This window comes from Diceros bicornis, chromosome 7, assembly GCF_020826845.1.
Source record: "Diceros bicornis minor isolate mBicDic1 chromosome 7, mDicBic1.mat.cur, whole genome shotgun sequence".
Lineage (NCBI taxonomy): Eukaryota > Metazoa > Chordata > Mammalia > Perissodactyla > Rhinocerotidae > Diceros > Diceros bicornis.
In genome coordinates, this window is record NC_080746.1 from 7,227,137 (window position 1) to 7,247,358 (window position 20,222).

The 20,222-nt window shown below is 42.9% G+C and overlaps 1 protein-coding gene across 1 annotated transcript in view; it reads right to left on the reverse strand.

Annotated features, from left to right (window-relative positions):
• Positions 1–1,249: 1,249 nt before the first annotated feature.
• The window catches only part of FLI1 (Fli-1 proto-oncogene, ETS transcription factor), a 112,711-nt gene continuing 93,738 nt past the window's right edge, over positions 1,250–20,222 (reverse strand). Inside the window, exons 6-9 of the mRNA XM_058544822.1 lie at positions 8,540–8,605; positions 6,832–6,891; positions 4,855–4,902; positions 1,250–3,600 (exon numbers count right to left, since the gene is read on the reverse strand). Coding sequence (XP_058400805.1) covers positions 3,071–3,600; positions 4,855–4,902; positions 6,832–6,891; positions 8,540–8,605 — 704 coding nt within the window. The 3' untranslated portion in view covers positions 1,250–3,070. The remainder of the gene's footprint in view (positions 3,601–4,854; positions 4,903–6,831; positions 6,892–8,539; positions 8,606–20,222) is intronic.

Genomic DNA, 20,222 nt, shown 5'->3' on the forward strand with positions numbered 1-20,222 from the left:
CCCTCATGAATGTTTTGCAGATTTCAACATCGATGGGAAAATTGCTTGGCTGAGATGGAGATTTACAAAAGAATCCAGCTATACTGTTCTTAACCGTGCCTGGCCTTTATCCTTCCTCTTTCTATGTTTGGGCCACTAATACCAAGTTTTTATTTTCTCCTTTCTTAGAAGTCACTAGAAAACCCATACAGATGTATATATTCATACTTATTCCTCTAAAGACTAACTTTCCTGTTGAGCGTTGACAGTAGGAGATATACAATACAAAGAAAAGAAGAAGAAGACAGAATTTCGGTTTCAATATATTTTTATACCACTCTTTAAAATTTTTTGTTTTATAATATACATAATAATAATGTAACAGTTTTTGTAAATGATTTATAAATCAATGTGCATATATTGAGAATATTTGCTTAGCACATTTTTTAATGGTAGGGTGCAAGTTAAAAAAAATTGGAGACCAATGTTCTGGAACACATCTCATTTCATTTAGGTAGATGTGTTGTCTAGAAAGTACTCAGTGTTACCTAGGGAAGATTATAGGGTTACCAATGCTGTGAGTCTAATTTCTCACAACATCAAGGACTTTCCAGGCCTCCTTCATTTTTATTATAAAATAGAGGAAATGAAAACAAGCTACAGTGAAGCAGTTTGAAGCAAGTTGCTTCCTTGAGAATCAACAAGACCTTAAAAATCTGCATGGGCCATAAAATCCTGGCATGGGACCAGAAGAAGGTGGGCCATCTTATTCTCTGTTGGAGCATCAGAAGAGTGACCACTTGGGTTTGAGGTGCTTGGTGGATGCAACAGAATGCAGTCTAATGGACAAGGTCCATCCTGGATGGACCTGTCTGCTTTGCTCTGGTTCTTGGACACAGATAACCATGGCCTTGGCTGTTATCCTATACAACCTTTCTAGGCTGGAGAAAGATTTAAATAATATTAAAAAAAATCTCTGCAAACATCATCAACAGTGTGAAAGTTAATTTTAACTATCAACTTGACTAGGTCATGGGGTGCCCAGATTAAATTATTTCTGAGTATGCATGTGTGGGTATTTCTGGATGAGATTAACATTTGAATCTGTGGACTCAGTGAAGTAGACTGCCTTCCTCAATGCCAGAGAGCATCATCCAATCCATTGAGTGTCTGAATAGAACAAACGGCAGAGGAAGGAGAAATTCACCCCTTTGCTTCCTGCCTGCCCACTTGAGCTGGGACATTTCTCTTCTCCTGCCCTTGAACTAGGATTTACACCATCAGCAACCCTAGCTCAGGCCTTTAGGCTCAGACTGAAACTACATCACCAGCTTTCCTGGGTCTTCAGCTTGCAGACAGCAGATCATGGGACTTCTCAGCCTCTGTAATCACGTAAGCCAAGCCCTCATAATAAATCTCCATGCATATATATCCTATTGGTTCTGCTTCTCTGAAGAACCCTGACTAATACAAACAACAATAAAAACCACATTGATTTTTTACTTTCTGCTGTACTGCAGTATGTACATGTGAAAAGTCTTCCTGGTGCAAGAGGTCAATAGAAAACTTCCCCTGGGAAAACTCTTTGACCTAAAGGGGGTAAATAAGAAAACGGCATCCTCAGTTCTGAGAGAAGAAGGCACAATTTATTTAGTCAAATTATTTTACAACATAGTCTTCATTGACAGTTGTCAGCTTAACACTTAATATAGTTTAAAAAAAGTCAACGATTACCTGCAAAATTATATATATTTTAATATCTAAAAAATATATTGCATATATAGGGCAGGAAAATCCCTCGTCTCTACAAGGGAAAGTTTGGTTGTTCTTTTCAAAGTTGTGATTATTGCGGTACGGTTATTTACAAACATTTCCAAAGCATTAAAGATTTAAATGGATGCCTCCACCTGCTTGTGCCCACCTGTTAGATACCTGCACCAGGCTTCTCTTTCTAGTAAGTCAGGGACTTAAACGTCCTGTTTTCTTTTCAGCAATAGTCACATTATGCTTTTAAAAACCAGCTATAAAAACGTACAAACAGCCCAAATGTACAGATTGACAAAGATGTACAAATTACATTTAAAAAAATAACAACAACTGATTTGATAGTAAAATTGTATTTGTGACCGAGGTCAACTCGTTTATTTATTCTTTTTAATTTTTTAATTATTTATTTTTAATACTGTGAGATATAGGAAAATAACTCTGCATAATTTATACAGTAAGTTGCCTTTTGGTTGGTTGACCCTGGACTGATGGTCTGACAAGCGCACAGCGCTTGCGAATCTGTTTGTGTTTAGAAATCCCTAAGACTTTTCCAAGTTCTGGGACCCACTGTCATTATTTTTTAAAAAAAACATTAGTTATTTAATTCTCTGTCTTTCAGGAATGTCTGCATTTGCATTAACATTTCTTAGTTCATGTCTTGATTATATCTAGAGAGAATGGTCGGCCTAGTGCACACTGCCCACTGAGAGGGATTTTGCAATGCCCATGGCTTCTTAAATACATATACACGTTCTTTCTTTTAAATTCCAGTTGGGTGAAAACTTCACTGGCCTTACAACCAATGTTCCAGTTGCCATCCACTGAAGTAGGTCCTCCTAAAGTAAGATTATAAGCTTCCTGCCTCTATTTTCACTAAGTCTCAAACCAGAGCATAACTGGTTAAGTCCATGATTCTTTGTCATATTGAATCCTATAAGGTCCATGATGAGACCCGTGTGTTGATAAGAAACTGCTTTGGTCATAAAAATATAAAGAACATTTACAGTTTCTTTCCCAGAACCATGATACAACCATTCCAGTAATCTAAATATTCAACTCACAAGATGATAAGAGATTGAGAATCCAAACTGGTGTACTGGCCCACAGAATTATGCATCTTTGTTCAAGGTAAAGGAAGCAAAAGTTACCAACATTTAAAAAAAAAAGATTGTTTTTAAAGAACAAATACAAAGGTTCTATCCAACAAGAAAGAACATCCAGTTTTGTTTTGTCTTCAAGGCCACGTATGTCCTTTAGAGTCCAAAGTATCCCAGGAAGTGTGAGGGATGGGGCTTCAGCTAGAAGGCCACCGATGATTAAGCTCCTAGTAGTAGCTGCCTAAGTGTGAGGGCACGTGAGTGTTAGGATGGCGGGGGACATTGGGGTTGGGGTAGATTCCACCCGTGGGGGAGGTCCAGTATTGTGACGCTGCTCCAAAGAAGCTGGAGGAAGTGACAGGCATGGAGGACGGGTGGGGAGGGACAAAGTTCACCTTCTGTTGATGGGCGTGGTAGGAAGGCATGTAGGAGATATCGGAAGGGTACTTGTACATGGACGACTCAGTTGGATGTGGCTGCAGAGCCTGGGCAATGCCGTGGAAGTCAAATTTGTAGGCATACCTTTTGCCATGCACTTTAGTCATAATGTTTTTATCATAGTAGTATCGCAGGGCCCGGCTCAGCTTGTCGTAATTCATGTTGGGCTTGCTTTTCCGCTCCCCCCAGCGCCTGGCCACCTCATCGGGGTCCGTCATTTTGAACTCCCCGTTGGTCCCCTCCCAGGTGATACAGCTGGCGTTGGCACTGTCGGAGAGTAGCTCGAGGAGGAACTGCCACAGCTGGATCTGCCCGCTTCCTGCAGGCAGTGAGGCAAACAGGAGAAAACAGAATATCTCAGCCTGGGGAAGTCAGACCCTATGCCCTAAACGCAAGGATCCTCTCGCCCTTGATAAGAAACCCTTCATTTCCTTTTACATTCAGAAGCTACTTGGTAGCCCTTTCTTTTCACTGTTGACTTGTTTTTCTGTTTACCACTGAGATTGGCATAATAAGCAAGGTTAGATCTTCAGATAATTTGCCCCAAGGCCTGGTAAAATGCACTGTCGGTAATGAGGGACTGGATGGCCCAGAACTAGCTGTGTGATTTTGGGAAAGCCACTCCCCAGTCCTTTTGGCAATATTTTTGAATCTCTTCTTCTGTAAAGGCCTGAATCACTGTCTAATCTCTATTTAGTGATGAAGTACCCACCCCGGCCCCCGCACCGGGTATTAAGAGAGTTGGGGCCAGGCAGGAGACTGCTGTCAGTGCCACAGGGAGAAGGTGTGGCACAGGCTTTAGCGTGATGGGACTGGAATGCTCCTTAGCAGAGCCCTACTGCTTGGCTCTCAGCTCTAATTTTTCTATAGGGAGGAAGTTGGGCAGGGAGAAAAATCAGAGAGGGAGCTGGGTGGCTTCTTTCTCCTCTGAGCAGGAATGGCCAGGCACTAAAGAATGGGCCTGAAGACACTGGCAGCATGAGTTCCCTGGGATGGGGAGGTACAGACCTCACTATTGCAAAGGGTCTATTAGCTCACACGCTTGGTGGTCTTGGTTTAGAACTCACTTGAGAGTTATTTTTAAGAATAAATCCTTAAAATTCATTGTCAAATTTATCTGCAACTTTTCAGGGACATACTTGTTTCATAAGGCCAGATAACTCTGCAACACTTTCTAGAGTCAAGAATAAAATGCCTTTGGAATATTATTCACTTGTGCCTTCCATGAGGAAGATAACTGAGAGCTTGGTGTAATTGTTTCCTTTTTTCCCCCATCTTTCCCTACTGAAACTTGTACCTGTGCCATTTATGACTAATCTAAACCTCAGTGCAGATATGTGATGCTAATATGTTTGTTTTCCAGAAGAATCTTCAGCTAATGGACATTATTGCCACCTAATAACAAGCCCTGACCTCTCCCTTGAACACTAGAGAAACAGATGGTGAACGTTCAAGGAAAGAGGTAGATGTTACACCCCAGTGAGGTGTCAGAACTTAGGACAGAGGTCTCTGTGACCTCCCAAAGCTACAGAACATTCTGGAAAGAAAACTCTGCAGGCCAAAGTAAACTCACCAGGGTTGGCTAGGCGACTGCTGGTAGGGCCCAGGATTTGATATGGATCTAAGGAAGGAAAAAGAAAATTTGCTTCACAGGTATTAAAAATATAAAAACAACAGCATTAACAATAAGAATACCTCAAGAGTTTACACTTCTATTTCGATATCATAGCAAAGCCTGATTTCAGAAAACTTTACTGCTTTATTTGCAGACCTCAATGATCATGATCATAGTTATGGTCTTGATCCCAGTAATCACAGAAACAACATGGCATAGTAACGGCATCATTTTTTTATATTTGGTGCCTAAAATTTGTAGATAATGCTGCTATTATCTCAAACAGTGTAATGAAACCACTTGGAAAGGAGCTGGCTAAGATTCAGTCATAATGAATAAGGTGAGGGATAGCTTATTTAAATGGGCTTCAAGAAGGTCTAATGATTACTGGTCTTTAATAGCTCTACCTATTACCAACAACTTTACACATCTCTGTTTCATGACGTAGCATAAAACACACACCTGGAAATCAGGCAGCCTGGTTCTAGCCCCAGTGGTGTGATAAACTAATAACTCATTGGACAATCTCTGGGTATCAGTTTTCTCATCTGGAAAATGAGTGGGCTGAGCTACTGGATTCCTCAGTTCCCTTCTAGTACAACACTCTGTGATTTTAAGCTTAGAAATGTCAATGCTAACCAGAATTTGTATTTTAGCTATAAAATGACTATTCTTAATATCTCAGTTTACTTGAAACTTATGTGATTATTTAAACATTAAAAAAAATCTTTGCAACCTTGGTTTATGTGAGGGTTGTCTTTCTTTTTTCAGGTGAGGAAATCATAGTAGAGAGCTGGATCACAACTTGGCCATGTTGTCAAATGTTTGGTACAGTTTTACTGTTTTTACAATTATAATGGCAATTTTAAAAAATCAACATGATTTTTGGATTTCTGCATACAATCGTGAATTAACTTGAAGAGTCCTTAAGGCTATTTAATCTACCCTTTTTCATCCACACAGTATGACAGCTAACATATTTTTGGCAAGTAATGTCTAATTTTGTTGTTTTTGGGGATTCCTCAAATCCTCTATGTCAAATCCTCACTGTCTGACTTACATTTCAGTCACTAAGTTCTTTCTTAACCTTTTTGATGACATGTAGGTCAATTTTCTATTACCCGGTCTTCAGTGGAGATGGAAAACAGTGTTTGTCCATCTCAAAGCACATGGCTTGTTCAGACTTAATCTCAGCTGTGTCACATAAAGAAGACAGAGCTGGACTTGGTAGTGGGCACAACAGCTGTCTTCAGATATATAAAGGATCTTCATATCAAATGGGAGGAAGACTTCTCCAAAGGGCAAACTAGGAAACTTGAGTGGAAGTTATAGGAATGGGGACTTTGGCTCAAATACTGGAATTGAGCCTAGCTAGGTAGTGAACTCCTTGTTGCTGTAAGTATTCAGGTAGAGGTGAGGTAATTATAAGACTGAGATGTTCTAGAAGGATGTTATAGACCTAGACGTCTCTAACTTCCATTCCAATACTAAGAGTCTCCAATTCCATTTGAAAAGGTCCCCCGCCTAAATTGTTGAGGTGATCCATCACTGGATGAGGATGAGGGCATTTTTGGAAGTAAGGTTTGGTGAAGCATAAAAGGCTCAGATAGCAACTTGGAAGTCTGGAGTAATAGCTCGAGTTCTCTCATAAACCAGCTTGCAGCTTTTGACAAGTAACTTTACCTCTTGGGCCTCAGTTTCTCTATTTTACAAAATGAGGCACTGAAACTTTAATTTTTAAGTTCCTTTCACCTCTGATATTTAACCAGTCTCTACCTGATTACTGAATTCACACATCTATTACAAAGAGTCAAATCTATGAAAGAGACAAGTGAGGACAAATGCAGTGTGTGGTTTCAGTCCTCTTCAGTGGACCATGTGGACTCAGCAGCTGTGGAAGAAGCAAAGGAGGGACTGCATGTGATGGACAGGTACCTGGCTGGGGCCGTTGCTCAGTATTCTTACTCATTGTCTGTGCTCCTGCAAGGGGCGGACCTGTGGCAAGCGGAAAAGACAGACGGTGAGTGGGGCTGCTCTCCATGAGGGAGGAGAAACGCCTCGTCAAATGCCCTCCAGAAGGAGGACAGATGTGTGTTCTCATTCATGTATTCACTTGCTCTCCTCACTCATGGATTCATTTTATTTTATAAATATTTATCTAGAGTCTACTATGTGCTGGCACTGTTCTCCATGCTGGAGATTCAGCAATGAACCAGCAGTTCCTGGTCCCCAGGGAAACAATGATAAACATACGGTAGAGCATGTCTAATGGTATTGGGGCTGTGGATTCATTTTTAAATAGAAAATTTGGAAAGGTCCTTAATGAGAAGGTAACATTTGAGCAAAGATGACCTGCTTCCCATGCTTCCATATTCTGTGAGCTCCCCTCCGTGGTATCTCTCACCTGCGTCCTTTCTACTCCTGTCAGGCTTCTCCAATGTAGATCTGCATCGCTTCTTGCACAGTCTATAGCTTAGTCTGACTGGTATCCTCACCACTCCTCTCTCTTCCCACTGACCCATCATATGCTATTTAGCCAGTTTAATCTGCCTAAACCATTTCACTCCACCATGCAAAAACCTTAGGGACTCGTTGTTGACTAAAGACTTAACGTCTATCTTCACAGCGTCCTTCACGCCCCTTTCCTTATCTTCCCAGACTTCTTTCCCTTCATGCATCCTAAACTCCAGGAATCCGGAGTGCTCACTGACTATCAGACATGTCAACCTTGATGTCTCTCCCCGGCCCCTCCTCTCCCAGGAGGGTCTGTCCTCCCCGTCTCCCCAGGTCCAAATCCTGCCTCTCCTTCTAGAGCCACCTCATATGGCTCCAGGTCCACAGGCCTTCATTGAGACCATCTAGATGAAAAGAGTTATGTGTGTGCCTGACTCCTCTCCCCTGCTTGAGAGACTAGTCTGCGTCTGATTCACCTATGTGAACCCCATAGTGCCAAGTGTTGGGTACAGAGTAAACAAATAACTAATATATAGTATTGAAAGAGATCTTAGTTATTGCTTGGGCATTAATTTGTAATCCCAACCACTTTCTTGAAAGAATTTCCTTCACTGTCCATTCATGTGCTTGATATTTTACTTCCTAGAGACAGCAAGATTGACACTCTCTGGTTCAGGAGTTTATGAGTCATTCTCTTTACCTGCTCCCTCAATGGGAGATTGTGGGTCAGACTTCAATACAAATTGATGTCTCAGACCCCTACAATGTCTTCATCAGGTTATCCTCCATCTCAGCCTGTCATGAAACAGGGATAGGGATGCTGGTATGACTAAGCTTTGACAATTAGAGGAGCAGAGTTATAGAGGGTCATCATCATGGCTTAAATGACAGAATCCAAACCAGTAGCCTTTCATTCACATACAGTCTTATCCTGAGAAACCTTCTAACTTCAAAAATTCTAAAACCAAATGCAATGAAACAAAACTCAAAGGTCTAAATGAAAATCCTATACCATCTTTCAAGGAGTGGGTATTACTAACAGGGCATAAATGAGCAATTCAATTTGATGTCCACTCAAAAAGCAGGAGAAAAATGCTGGCTCCCATTCCCCTTTATTGCAGGACCCTGTTCTCCACCCCATCCTCAGAAACATGTTTTCCTCCCAAAGAGCACAGTTACATTTACTTACTTTTGTTGAGGCCAGAATTCATGTTATTGCCCCATCCTCCTCTCCTGACTGAGTCATAAGAAGGGTCTAATGGAAAACAACAAACAGAGGTACATGAGCATCTCCTGCTTTTCAGAAAGGTTGTATGATGATTAATTCTTTTAGTGATCAGGAGAAGTTAAAATTAATTCAGCAGTAACTTTTTAAGCATGGCTAAATTCCAGAAGTGCCCTCTTCCCCTGGGCTAAGGGTGGGTGAGTGGAAGGAACATTAACATTCTGATTGGGAGCCAAAGTAACAGGAAGAACCTTGATTTTGAAGTCAGAGGATTGGTTCAAGTTCTATCCCTGCCACTATTTGTTGCCACTATGTGGATGAATCATAAGACAACACTGAGCCTCAATTTTCTTTAATATACAAATAAAAATTTACATGATTTATCTACCTTATGGGGTTGTGCTAATGTTATGAACTGAATGTTTGTGTGCTCCTAAATTCATATGTGGATATCTCATCCCCACTGTGATGGTATGAGGAGGTGGAGCCTTGGGGGTAACTGAGTCGTGAGGGTGGAGCCCTCAAGAATGGGATTAGTGCCCGTCTAAGAAGAGGCCGTAGAGCCAGCTTGCCCTCTTCCTGCTATGTGAGGGTACAAAAAAAGTCAGCCATCTGCAGTCCAGAAGAGAGCCCCCACCAGAATCAACCACGTTAGGACCCTGATCTCAGACTTCCAGTCTCCAGAACTGCGAGAAATGAGTTTCCGTTGTTTATAAGCCATCCAGTCTATGGTACTTTGTTATAGCAGCCCAAATGGACTAAGGCAGGTAATGATCAAATGCGATAACGTATGTGAGGCATCTTAGAAAGCTTTCTATAAATATAAACTAATATAAGTTTAGAAAGAAAAAAATGTCTATAGCTGTGTAGCAAAGTCCTTTAAGCAGCTCTGAAGAGATGGGCAGTGTCCAGATTAAAGACTCCATGGGAAGAATGTTTCCAAGTCCAGGCCCAAGATGTTCAGGGAGTCCAACTCCAGCCCCTCACTTCAGCACCCTGATGTTGTGGGGGACAGCTCAGAGGTGTGAGCACATTCCAGGGTCTCTGCCAACGCTTTTCTATTGAGAGTGGAGAGGGCTGGGCCTGATGACCACAGAGAAAGGACAAAGGCCAGAGGTGTGGCCGGAAAAGGGGCTGGGACAAGAAATGAGGGGATGGAGAGATGCTTCCCACCTGGAAGTGACTAGAGGCTTGCTTCCAGATTGCCTTTGTGAATACTGCATTGAACCTGAACATTTGCAATCCCAATCTCTTTCTTGAAAGAATCCACGTGCCTCCACAACTGTGTTCAGAAATTGCTTAACTAACGGCTTGAAAACTTCCTCTTTTCCTCTCTTGTGGTGTGAGTCCCATTGAGACATTTTGCAGGAATAGCAGAAGAGCTTAAGGACACAGAATTATGACTTTCAAAGTCTTCCCATGAACAACAAAGAAACCATAAAAACCATCCAAACAAATGGAGCACAAACCTCATCAAACGACAGCCTGGCAGGGTGAAACACGAACCATCCCCTCCACCCCTTCTGAGCCTCTCAAAGAAATGAGAGTAAGAACTGCAAAGATGGATGGGCTCATCCCATTGCCTGTTCTCCTTGTTTCTGGCTAAGAAGAACCAAAAGACAGGGACAATTTTCTTGTGGAAAAATCCACGTGCGGATGCACATTCCTGCTGGGTCTGGAAAAGCCAGTGTAGTTTTTAAATTACAGTCTTTAGCAATTTGCATGAAAAGCAAAACAGAAAGGGGGAGGATGGGGAGGCAGAGCAAGGAAGGGGACAAAAGAGACACAAAGCTCAACTCATTTAAGTCGGCTATTTTTATTTTTATTTGACTTTTTTTTTCACAGTTCCTCCTGCAAATAGATTCTCCTGCTTGCTTAAAAACAAAATAAAACAAAAACAAACCAACCAACAAAAAGCCAACTTGTTTACAAGCTTGCAACGAGGTTGAAGGCTCTCATGGGTATTTCCTGGGCTGTTTTGCAGGGGTCTGCAGGGTGTGTGTGATGGTGGTATAAGCAAGAGGAAAGGAGAGAGTCTTCAAAGAGGTTTCTTTGTGGAAGGATGCTAGTTAGGCCTCCAACAATTTATTTGGAAGTGACTTCTGCAATGTATTGTGTGCTTGGCCATACAGTGGAAGTGAAGTAACATGAAACAAGTTCCCTATCCTTGCATTTAAATATGAGAAGATAACTAAGCTTGTGATGAAATACGGGTCATGTGTCAAAGGAGTGGTGGAGATACTAAGGCTCCGGGAGGGTGAGGAGGGAGAGGTGAGCGTAACTGGGGCCGTGTGACTTGAGTGAGACCTCTTTGGAGCAGAGAGTGAGCAACGCAGGCAGGCACAAGGTAGAGGTGGGTGGTGAGATGTGAACGTGATGTCTGGTGGACAGCCATGGGTGGAACTACAAGACTGAAATGCCCTCTGGATGGGCAAGGGGAGAGGGTTAGAAGAGAAGGCCTAGGCCACGTTCAAGGCCATGTCGATGCCAGCTAAGCAAGCTTAATGACCTTGGGTTACAGGCAGTGGAAACCAAGAGAGGTTCTGGGCATGCAGTAATACCATGAAAACAGGGTGTGGTGGAGAATGAAGCTGGTGCTGATGCGTAGGATGGATCAGAGCGCCTGGGGAGGGAGGTGAATCTAGTAGGAAGAGAACAGAAAGTGGAATAGAAAGTGACAAATTCATGCAAAAAGAAAAAACAAATCACTAAGTTCCAGGAATTGGTGTGTGTCATCTGAAGTTCTGACTTAACTTCTGACTTACTGCACTGATAAAATCTCTGTCTCAAAGTTTTCTAGTCAATTTTTCTACTCAGTCATTAGTCTACTGAAGGCTTCCGTCTTATCTGAAAGCTATGTTATATCCATTCCAAAGAACTATTTTATCCCAAATTATGGCTATGGCTGTAGTTACCACAGACTTCTTATCAGCTTTTCCTCCTATTCTTTTATTCTAGCTCTGAGGACAGAGCAGGCCTGCAAAAGTTACAGAGTGCACGGATGAACTCCCTCCACCAAAAGAGGGCTGGTGATGGCTGGAGTTTTCTGTAACTCTAAGTGCCCAGTCGTGGTTTGAAGTTGATGCCTAATCAGAGAAGTGCTTGGCAGCCCCTTCTTTCGCGATGCCCTCAGGGCCTGAGGAGGGCTGCAGAGCTCTAGGACACGATTCTCCCAGAGGCCCACCTCACGGGAAAGCCTTGCTGAGGGGACTTTCGAGGTCCCATCCAACCCTAAAGTCCTCTAGTAGGTAAAAAAGGAGGTGACAGAAACAGAGAGGCCACCAGGAGTCAGCCTGAACTGCCTCCTCACTGTGAAGTTAACAGAGCAATAAACAGCACTGGGCCATGCTGTGAGCTGGCGTCTTTAGCCAGCACTCCCAGAGCAGCGTTTGGGACCAGAGCAACAAAGACCCCAAGTCTCCCTCCATTTGCCTTTTCATTCCCATCTATTTGCATGAAAAAACCTGCCACTGGCACCTGAATCCACAAAGGACACCCTGAGTCCATTTTCCGAGGAGTTTAACAAATGCACTCTGTGGGCACTGGAGTTTGCGGGAACATCTACTGAATGCAAGATTTAAGGGAAAACCAGTGTTTCTGGAGTAAATCCTACTGCAAAGATAAAGCATAAAGACGGAGAAGGCCAAGCCAAGAACTAAGGTCTGGCATTCTGCCTTAGAGGTTTGAAGAACAGGGCAGCCTTGCAGATTAAGTGAGATATCCAAGTGAACACCTGGCCCAGGGCCTAGCACGGAGTCAGCCTCGGGAGATGTGAGCAATTAATATTATTAATTGCATCATTATTACATATCTAAAAAATGTTTAGACCCAGAAACATGTTTGCCAGCTCTACCAAACACTCATTAACTTCCCCCTCCCCACCCCTCCATCCCCCTTACTCAGCTCTACTTCTTGTTTTTTCAACTTATCACCTAATTTAATCAATAATTAATTCATGTTTGTTGTTTACTGTCTGCATCTCCCACCTGAATGTCAGATCCCCAAGGGTAGGGATCTTTCTCCTGTTCTCTGATGTAATACACACCTAGAATGGTGCCCAACACAGAGCAAGCACACAATAAACATCTGTTGAATGAATGAATGAACTCAGCCAATATTTTCTCCTTCTTGCTAGATATACACACTTCCTCTTATTGTTCACTATCTCACTAGCTGAAGAGAATTCAACACCGCTACCCTGACTTCTCCCCACTAAATAAAGTCTCCAGGCGATTTCAGTCTGGGCGATGAGGAGTCAAGACTGTAGTAACCCTGTGTGCCCTTTGAGCCTAATGAACCACAATCCACCTATTACAAGGCATAGGCTAAAACCTTGTCCCCACAGGGAAGTCGAGGACTGGATGCCACTCATTTAAGTGGCCTCCATTTTATTTTATATATTTTTAACAATGTCATTGTTGAAATGAATGTTTGTTTTTTTCCTACTAAAAGTCATGCAAGTAAAAACTTAGCAGTGTGGTCAGCTCTAGTCCCAGACACACAAACAGAAATATGTCTATAACCAAAATGGAAAAGCCTGGACCAGGGAGTTAACCCAGCGACTCACATTTCTGCACAAACACCATCCCTCCCTGGGCCTGACGCCTGTCTGTGTCAGAGCTCCCTGAGCCCCGCTGCCGGTCAGCTCGTGGAGTTCTCTGATGGGGTGTGCCTGGTCCACACAGCAGCCTGAGTGTGCACTGAAACCCCTACCTCAAACATGGGTGCATCCCGTCTGCTTTGAGAACTGACTTCAGAAAAGACACAGTGTGCAAAATTGTGACCGTTAGGGACCAGCAGATCAGTTGACCATCTGATCTGTGTGGTGAACTCTGTGTGGTGGCAGATGGCTTTATCAGCAGACAATCACACCCTGGTTCTGCCAAACTCACTTTTCACTGCAGTGAAGGCTGGTACCCCCTGGCTTCATAAAGTAGCAAGATGACAAATCTTACTGTGATCCCTTTTCAGAGGAGTCACCAAAAGGGCTTCGCCTAGAATTTATGGTTTTAGGCAGTCCTGAGATCAACTTTTGCCTAAGCAAAGAGAGACCAGAGCCTTGTTCTGGAGAATCTGGGCACTGCCAGGCATTGTGGATAATTCAGTCTCACGTATATAATGGCCTGAACAGTATCTCCATTATATGATGCTCGGTGTGGCTGAATTTGATACTAAATGGCCTCTTAGATTCCAGGAGAACCTCCCGGGGTAGAGAAATATGAGCATGGAGATTTTTTTCTGAAAAGTCCCTGTTGGAAGGGGAAAGCTTTTTCTGGACATGACCTTCTCATAGACATCGCAGTGTTAGCTCAGTTTCTGTGTGAAGCTTTTAAACGGGTCCTAGAAATCTGGCCAAATGTCTCAGGAAAGACGTTTCTTTCTGCTCTGATGCCTACAGCTCGCTGTCTGAAGGCCTAATGTCCCAGGCAACATGCAGCTCTCCACTTTGTCATGGCCTCACCCAGAGGCCAAAGATGCAGCGACACCAGCACACAAGAGCCTCTCTCTTCATCCCTTACGACATAAAGCCATGCTTTCAATTACTTGATGGAAAAAGATAAATTTTCCCTGAAACTTCTCATCAAATTTCTGGTTGCTGTTGAAAAGGTTGGCAGCACCTCACCCTGTTTATCCTTGGAAAGCCCGGCTTCTGAATGCAGACCTTTCAGCTGAAGAATGGGCAAGGCTGCTCGTGCTCAGAGCAGAGGCTTCTCTCAGTCAGATCCAGATCTCCGTTCTTGAAAGAGGGAGGATGTCAAAGGAGAAAAGCTCTAATAAGGGGGGGACCCTGAGACACAGAGCCCTGAAATTCCCGACAAAGAACCAAGCCCACTAGGAGGAAAGTACATCACCCAGACTGTTGCAGCGAAGAACTGTATATGGGAGCAACACCCTTTTTGTTGGGCTAAATGATCCTCTAAAACCCCTTCTCCCTGGGAGGTCCTGGGTTCTAACAGGCCCAGTCTTTGAGGAGGAGCAGGTCCTAGAGGCCACCAACCCAACTTAGGCTGCTTTTGTCTGGGCTCTCTTTCATGCTGCCTTTGACACTGCACCCTACCCATGAAAGCCTGCTCTGCTCCCTGAACCTTCCCCACCCACAACTCAGGACCAACTTCTTGTCTGTCACTGTCTCCACAATAACTCCTGCCAACGACCACACTAGGTGTCTGACTTACTGGCCTGGCCTCCCACTTCAAAAATAGTGCAAAGGCAACAAGTGCCTAAGCTATGAGAGGGTGTAGGATGCCCTTGTGAAAGTGTCCTTTCTCTCTGGGAGGCCTGGGGGTTACTGCAATGGTCATGACATGGTGTTTAGAGTCAGTCAGCTCTGGGTTCAGACTCCAGCTCTGCCATTTACTTTGCTGAGCAGATCTTGGTCTACCTTTTTGAACTTCAGGTTCTGTTTCTCTAAAAAGTATTAATAGTCAATGTTTTATAGGGTTGCTAGGAGGATTAGATAAGCATTCAATAAAGGGCAATTTAAAAATATACACAATATGCATGTAGTCTAGACAATCTTGCTTACACCTCTAAAATGTTCATTTTGGTGAACTGAGGTTAAAAGCTCATCAAGGAAGGCCTTGACAAGGAAGAGAAGTCTAAATGACCTCTTTATTTTGATAAAGGAGGAAGGACAGTTCCATTCCTGTGCTCTTGGATCAGTGATTCCCAAACTGGAATAAAGTGTGACTCTCTTTTAAAAGAAGAGAAGGATTATACTGGACCCCAGTTTGAGAAACACTGCCCTAGAAGATAGTGAGGGGTGTTGGCTATGGGCTGCCTGCTGCCATATTAGGCTTAGGTATTACCCAGCATCCTTCTTGCTCCTCCAACTGTCAGCTCCCCAACTCCCTGCCCAGCTGGCCCTGAAGAGAGCTGTGTCTTCACCTCATTTCAACCCTTTCTATAGGGGCAGCCGAGCCTTCGCCTCAGTGGCATCTTATGTTCCAAAGAGCAACACAGGATCTTGGCTCCCATTGAGACCTCAGGAGGAGGGAAATATCTAGGGAAGGCTTTTCTCAAACTTGGAACTCACAGAAAAAAAAACATCCTGGATCAGATTTCCTTTGCTCAAGGATCTAGTCCTGGAATCCAAACAGCCCCTCAGCCTCAGAACCGGCCCCGCTGTGTGGAGTATAATGGAGGTACTGTTTAAGATATTATATGTGCAAAGGGAAAAAAGACATATGAGAAAAATGCTTGACAAAATGGATGGTTTTTAAATATGAAAAGTTGGGAGAGGCAAACGGCTCATTTGCCAGGCATAGCCCTGCCACAGTCACGCGAGGCTCCCTGCTGGCCCTGGACCCTTCTTTCATTCTGTTTCTCCCACGGGCTCTGTGTTTAAATGACACAGAAGTCTAAATGACCTCTTTATTTTGATAAAGCCTCAAAGTGGGATTTTTGGGCCAGCCTTATGTGGAAAAGCAATTCATACTGACTAGATTAATTGGGTGTTTGCCAAAACTCCCCTCCACATCGGGCCATGTAGATGTACCTAAATTGCATACTTCTTCAGTCAAATCTGCCTCAGGTTTAAGAGGATTCCAGGTAGGAAAAAGAAAACATAACAGTTCACTTAGGTAACAGGACTTGAGGATAAATGAGAGGCGGTCTGCGTTCAACCCCCTCGGCTCTGCTGAGAGCCTGGATCCGACCCTCTTGCATCGCCAGTTTTCACAGTAAGGTTGCTCTCACTCTCTTTGGCAATAGCAGATACAATCTGGTGTCTGCCCAACAATTCTGCTTTTGCATTTTTTCTTCCAGAGTTCTGCAGGTCACGGCTCACTGGTGAGGGTCTCATGTTTATGGCCCTTGTCTTGTTCAGCTTTCTAGTGTAATTCCTTGTGAACTTCTCCCTCCTGCTTGGTTATCTTTTGGAAGAAAGGGACTGTGTCTTAATCACCTTTGTTTCATTCCTGCCCCAAGGCTCTTCTCTCCCAGCACTAGCTTATTGGACTTAATTGATATTTCATGTCCCACAACACATTCATTCATTCAACAAAATTTTATTGAATTTCTACTATTGTGCCAGACACTGTTCTATGTGCTGAGAATACAATGACGGCAAGACAAATATCCTTGCTCTGTGGATCTTACACTCAAAACAAATAGTAAACTACACTGTATATTAGAAGGTGTGAGTGTTGTGGAGAAAAAGAGAACAGGGGAGGGGAATAGGCAGTGCCAGGATGGGGAGAGCCTCACTGATAATATATAATTTGAGCAAAGACTTGACCCATCTAATGTTATGAAAATAGAGCTCTCCATAGCACCACAGTTTTCTTGTGAAAAGTGACTGGATCACCCTGCATTGATCTCAAAGCCCTTCTAGAAAGTCAATTCCTTATTATTATTTCTTTATCTAGTGAGAATTACATTATGTTGGGAGACAACAAAATTAGTTTAAAAACTTGACAGTATCTTTTTTCTTTCTTTTTTTGCTGAGGAAGATCGGCCCTGAACTAACATCTGTGCCCATCTTCCTCTATTTTGTATATGGGATGCCGCCACAGCATGGCTTGATGAACGGTGTGTAGGTCTGTACCTGGGATCTGAACCTGTGAACCCTGGGCCGCTGAAGCAGAGCATGTGAACTTAACCACTACCCGACCAGGCCAGCACCAACAGTATCTTTTTGATGTTTGGGTGCGGAATAGTAAAAGGTGAGATGAGCCTAGTCTAGTAAAGAGTTCATCAATTTCTGCATATTAATAATCAGGGTAATTGCCAAATCTCTGGTCTTAGACTCACACTGATTTAGGATGGCCATTCAAATCAAGAAACTTAAACTCCCAACACTTCCTGTGATTTGCCTTTTGACCTGCATCAGAAGTGTTTTGCAGGAAAGGGCAATTCTCTGGGGTCAGTGCGGGGAAAGTGGACAGGTGAGTTCATCCTGAAGGAACACTCCATCTTTGTGGGCTGGTAGGTAAGCATGAAATTCTTCCATCCCTGAGTCCTGCGTCCACACATCAAAAGCACAGCAGTTAAAGAAAAAGAACCATCAGTTCTTGGTAGATGGAATGTGGTCTCACTTATATAACAGAATCAGAGGCTTCTTTTCAGACTGGAAGGGACCTCAGACATTATCTAAACCAGACATGCAAATTAGCACAGGCCTGGAGGCCCAAAGCCTGAGAGAAAGCATATGTGGCTATATAAGAATTTTAATAGAAATTGAAAGTATGACTCATAGCATAAAAACTGCCTTTCTCTAAACTCCTCTAGGATATTGGGCAGGACTGATAATTATTTTACAGGCAGTCCAAAGACATTTTAAGCTCAAAGATTTTTCAAAATTATACCGAGAACAATTTTCCTCTTTTTAGAAGAGTGGTACCTAAATCTTATCAAACATAAATTTGTTTGTGGTGTTATTAAGAGCTCTTAAAGATTTTCATGGGAAGGAATTCCATAATTTCTCTTAAATCCATTCCAAAAGGGAAATAGCTCATTGCAATGAAAAGAACTCTGGATTGGGGTTCAGAACTCCTTGGTTTGCCTCCCATCGCTGCCAGTTACGAGCTGTGTGAACTTAGCCAAGTGACTTAATCTCTCTGAAGCTCAGTTAACCTATCTGCAAAAGGTAGATATTTGGGGAAAAAATGATTTATTTTAAAATTTAAGAGTGTGGAAAAGCAAATGGCCCATTTAATCCTCACAGGGTTCTGTTGAGAATAAATGAGATCGTGCATGTGAAAATGCTTTCTGTACTCCAAAGTGTCCTATAGAATTATAGCTGCTATTCTTTTCCAGAGTTTAATTCATTAGAGATAAGAAGTTAATCTTTCTTGTGTCAACCAAAGCTAATTTATTCTAGTTCTTTCATTAGTGGAGCAAAAGGATTGAGCAAATATTTAATTAAATTGAAAGACACTAGATTTTCCTTCCCTGGTGAATCCATCAAATGTCAATGGTATTTACTGAACATCTACAGGGCTGGAAAAAAGGATGTAGAACAAAACTCACAATTCAAGACAGCAAGGTAATCTGTAATTATGTCCACAGATAGCTTGTGAGCTTGGTGGGGCTCTGAGAAGAGATTGTAGTCTCACCTTAAAGAGAGTGGGACTAAAGAGAATTAGGCTTTGAAGGGTGTGTTGGATTTTGATAAAGCAATAATCCCACTTAATTGACCACTTTCACTTTAGAGTAGCCTTGACACAAGAATTTGAACTTCATCAAAGAGGCATGTTAAACTTTTTCTTGATCCTCATATGTGGGAGCTTACTTATCCCTGAGACTAGAGAGGAAAACCCCACACGGGTCCTGGCTAGTGTTTCTAGCCACAGGATTTCTTCCTCAAAGACTTGATCTTCTCCCAAAAGGATATTTCATGAGAAATAAGTTCTTTATTATCTTAGATAAAGGCTTCTCTGAAGAGAGTAAGTTGTTACATCTATAAAAAGAACTTGGGGGGGCCAGCCCCCATGGCCTAGTGGTTAAGTTCAGCACGTTCGGCTTCAGTGGTCCAGGTTTGGTTCCCGGGCATGGACCTACACCACTCATCTGTCAGTGGCCATGCTGTGGTGGCGGCTCACATACAAAAAAAAAAGAGGAAGATTGGCAGCAGATGTTAGCTCAGGGCGAATCTTCCTTAGCAAAAAAAATAATTAATTAATTTAAAAAAACTTGGGAAAGGGTTTTATATTAAAATAACAAATGATGCTTATCTGTGCCTTGGCTTTTCACTAGAAAATGCCCCAAACCTTTACGCTTCCATCTGGCAGGAGAGAAGTTTCTCTGTCTTTCTCCAGATAGAAAGAGGGATAGATAGATGTGTAGAAAAAATTTGGTTTATGAGCATGAGACTAAACAAGCTTCTTTTAAATACTTTCCAGCAACTGCTGCCCCCCAAACAACTGCCCTGTAGAATTTCTAAATCAGTGTATTTTGCAGAACAAATGCATTTGGAATATTCTGCATGGAGATGGCCGCTAGTGGGCCATCTGGAGCACTTGTGGACCTAGTCTTTTCTTTCCAAAGTACTTTGGGACCCCACTCCTCAAAACAGCCAAAGGGGTCACTTCTGGTTTCTATTACAAACCAAGACCACATGGTAATGGCAATGGAGTTACATCAACCGAGGCCAATTTCACTTTGAGTCTTAGCTTTGCTATCTGAAATGGGATGAAATGTCTAAGTCAAAGTGAAACTTGGTAGAGATGGGAGGCCTAAAATAGTAATAGTCAAGAGTCTGGAGATGAATTGGAAATTCGAAACCCAAGTGGCCCGCTTAGTAAGTATGAAATTCCACAGAGAAATTGGTGTAACTGTGGTGGAGCTCCACCCCACTGAGCACGCATGGTCAAGGGAGGCCCCTCTCTGGCAGTGGTGGGCAGAGCAGTTGTCTGGCTGAGTCTGGAAGGGTGATCCGGAGGTCAAGTTGACCCCAAATACCTTTCTCACAGCCTTGCACCTTTTCCCCTTCCGCCTCTGAGGTTTACTTAAAGCCATTTTCCCTTATTAAAATGCAGCAGGGCTTATGTATTCATTGTCACCATCACAAGAACTGCAGAGCAAGTCGGTACCTATCAGGTCTTTGATTTCTCCCGGGAGCATCTAAGAGCAGCTTTGATAAACATAAAGACAAAAGACATGCCCAAGGAGGGCAGAGAGGCCAAAGTGGGAACTTCTAAGCAGC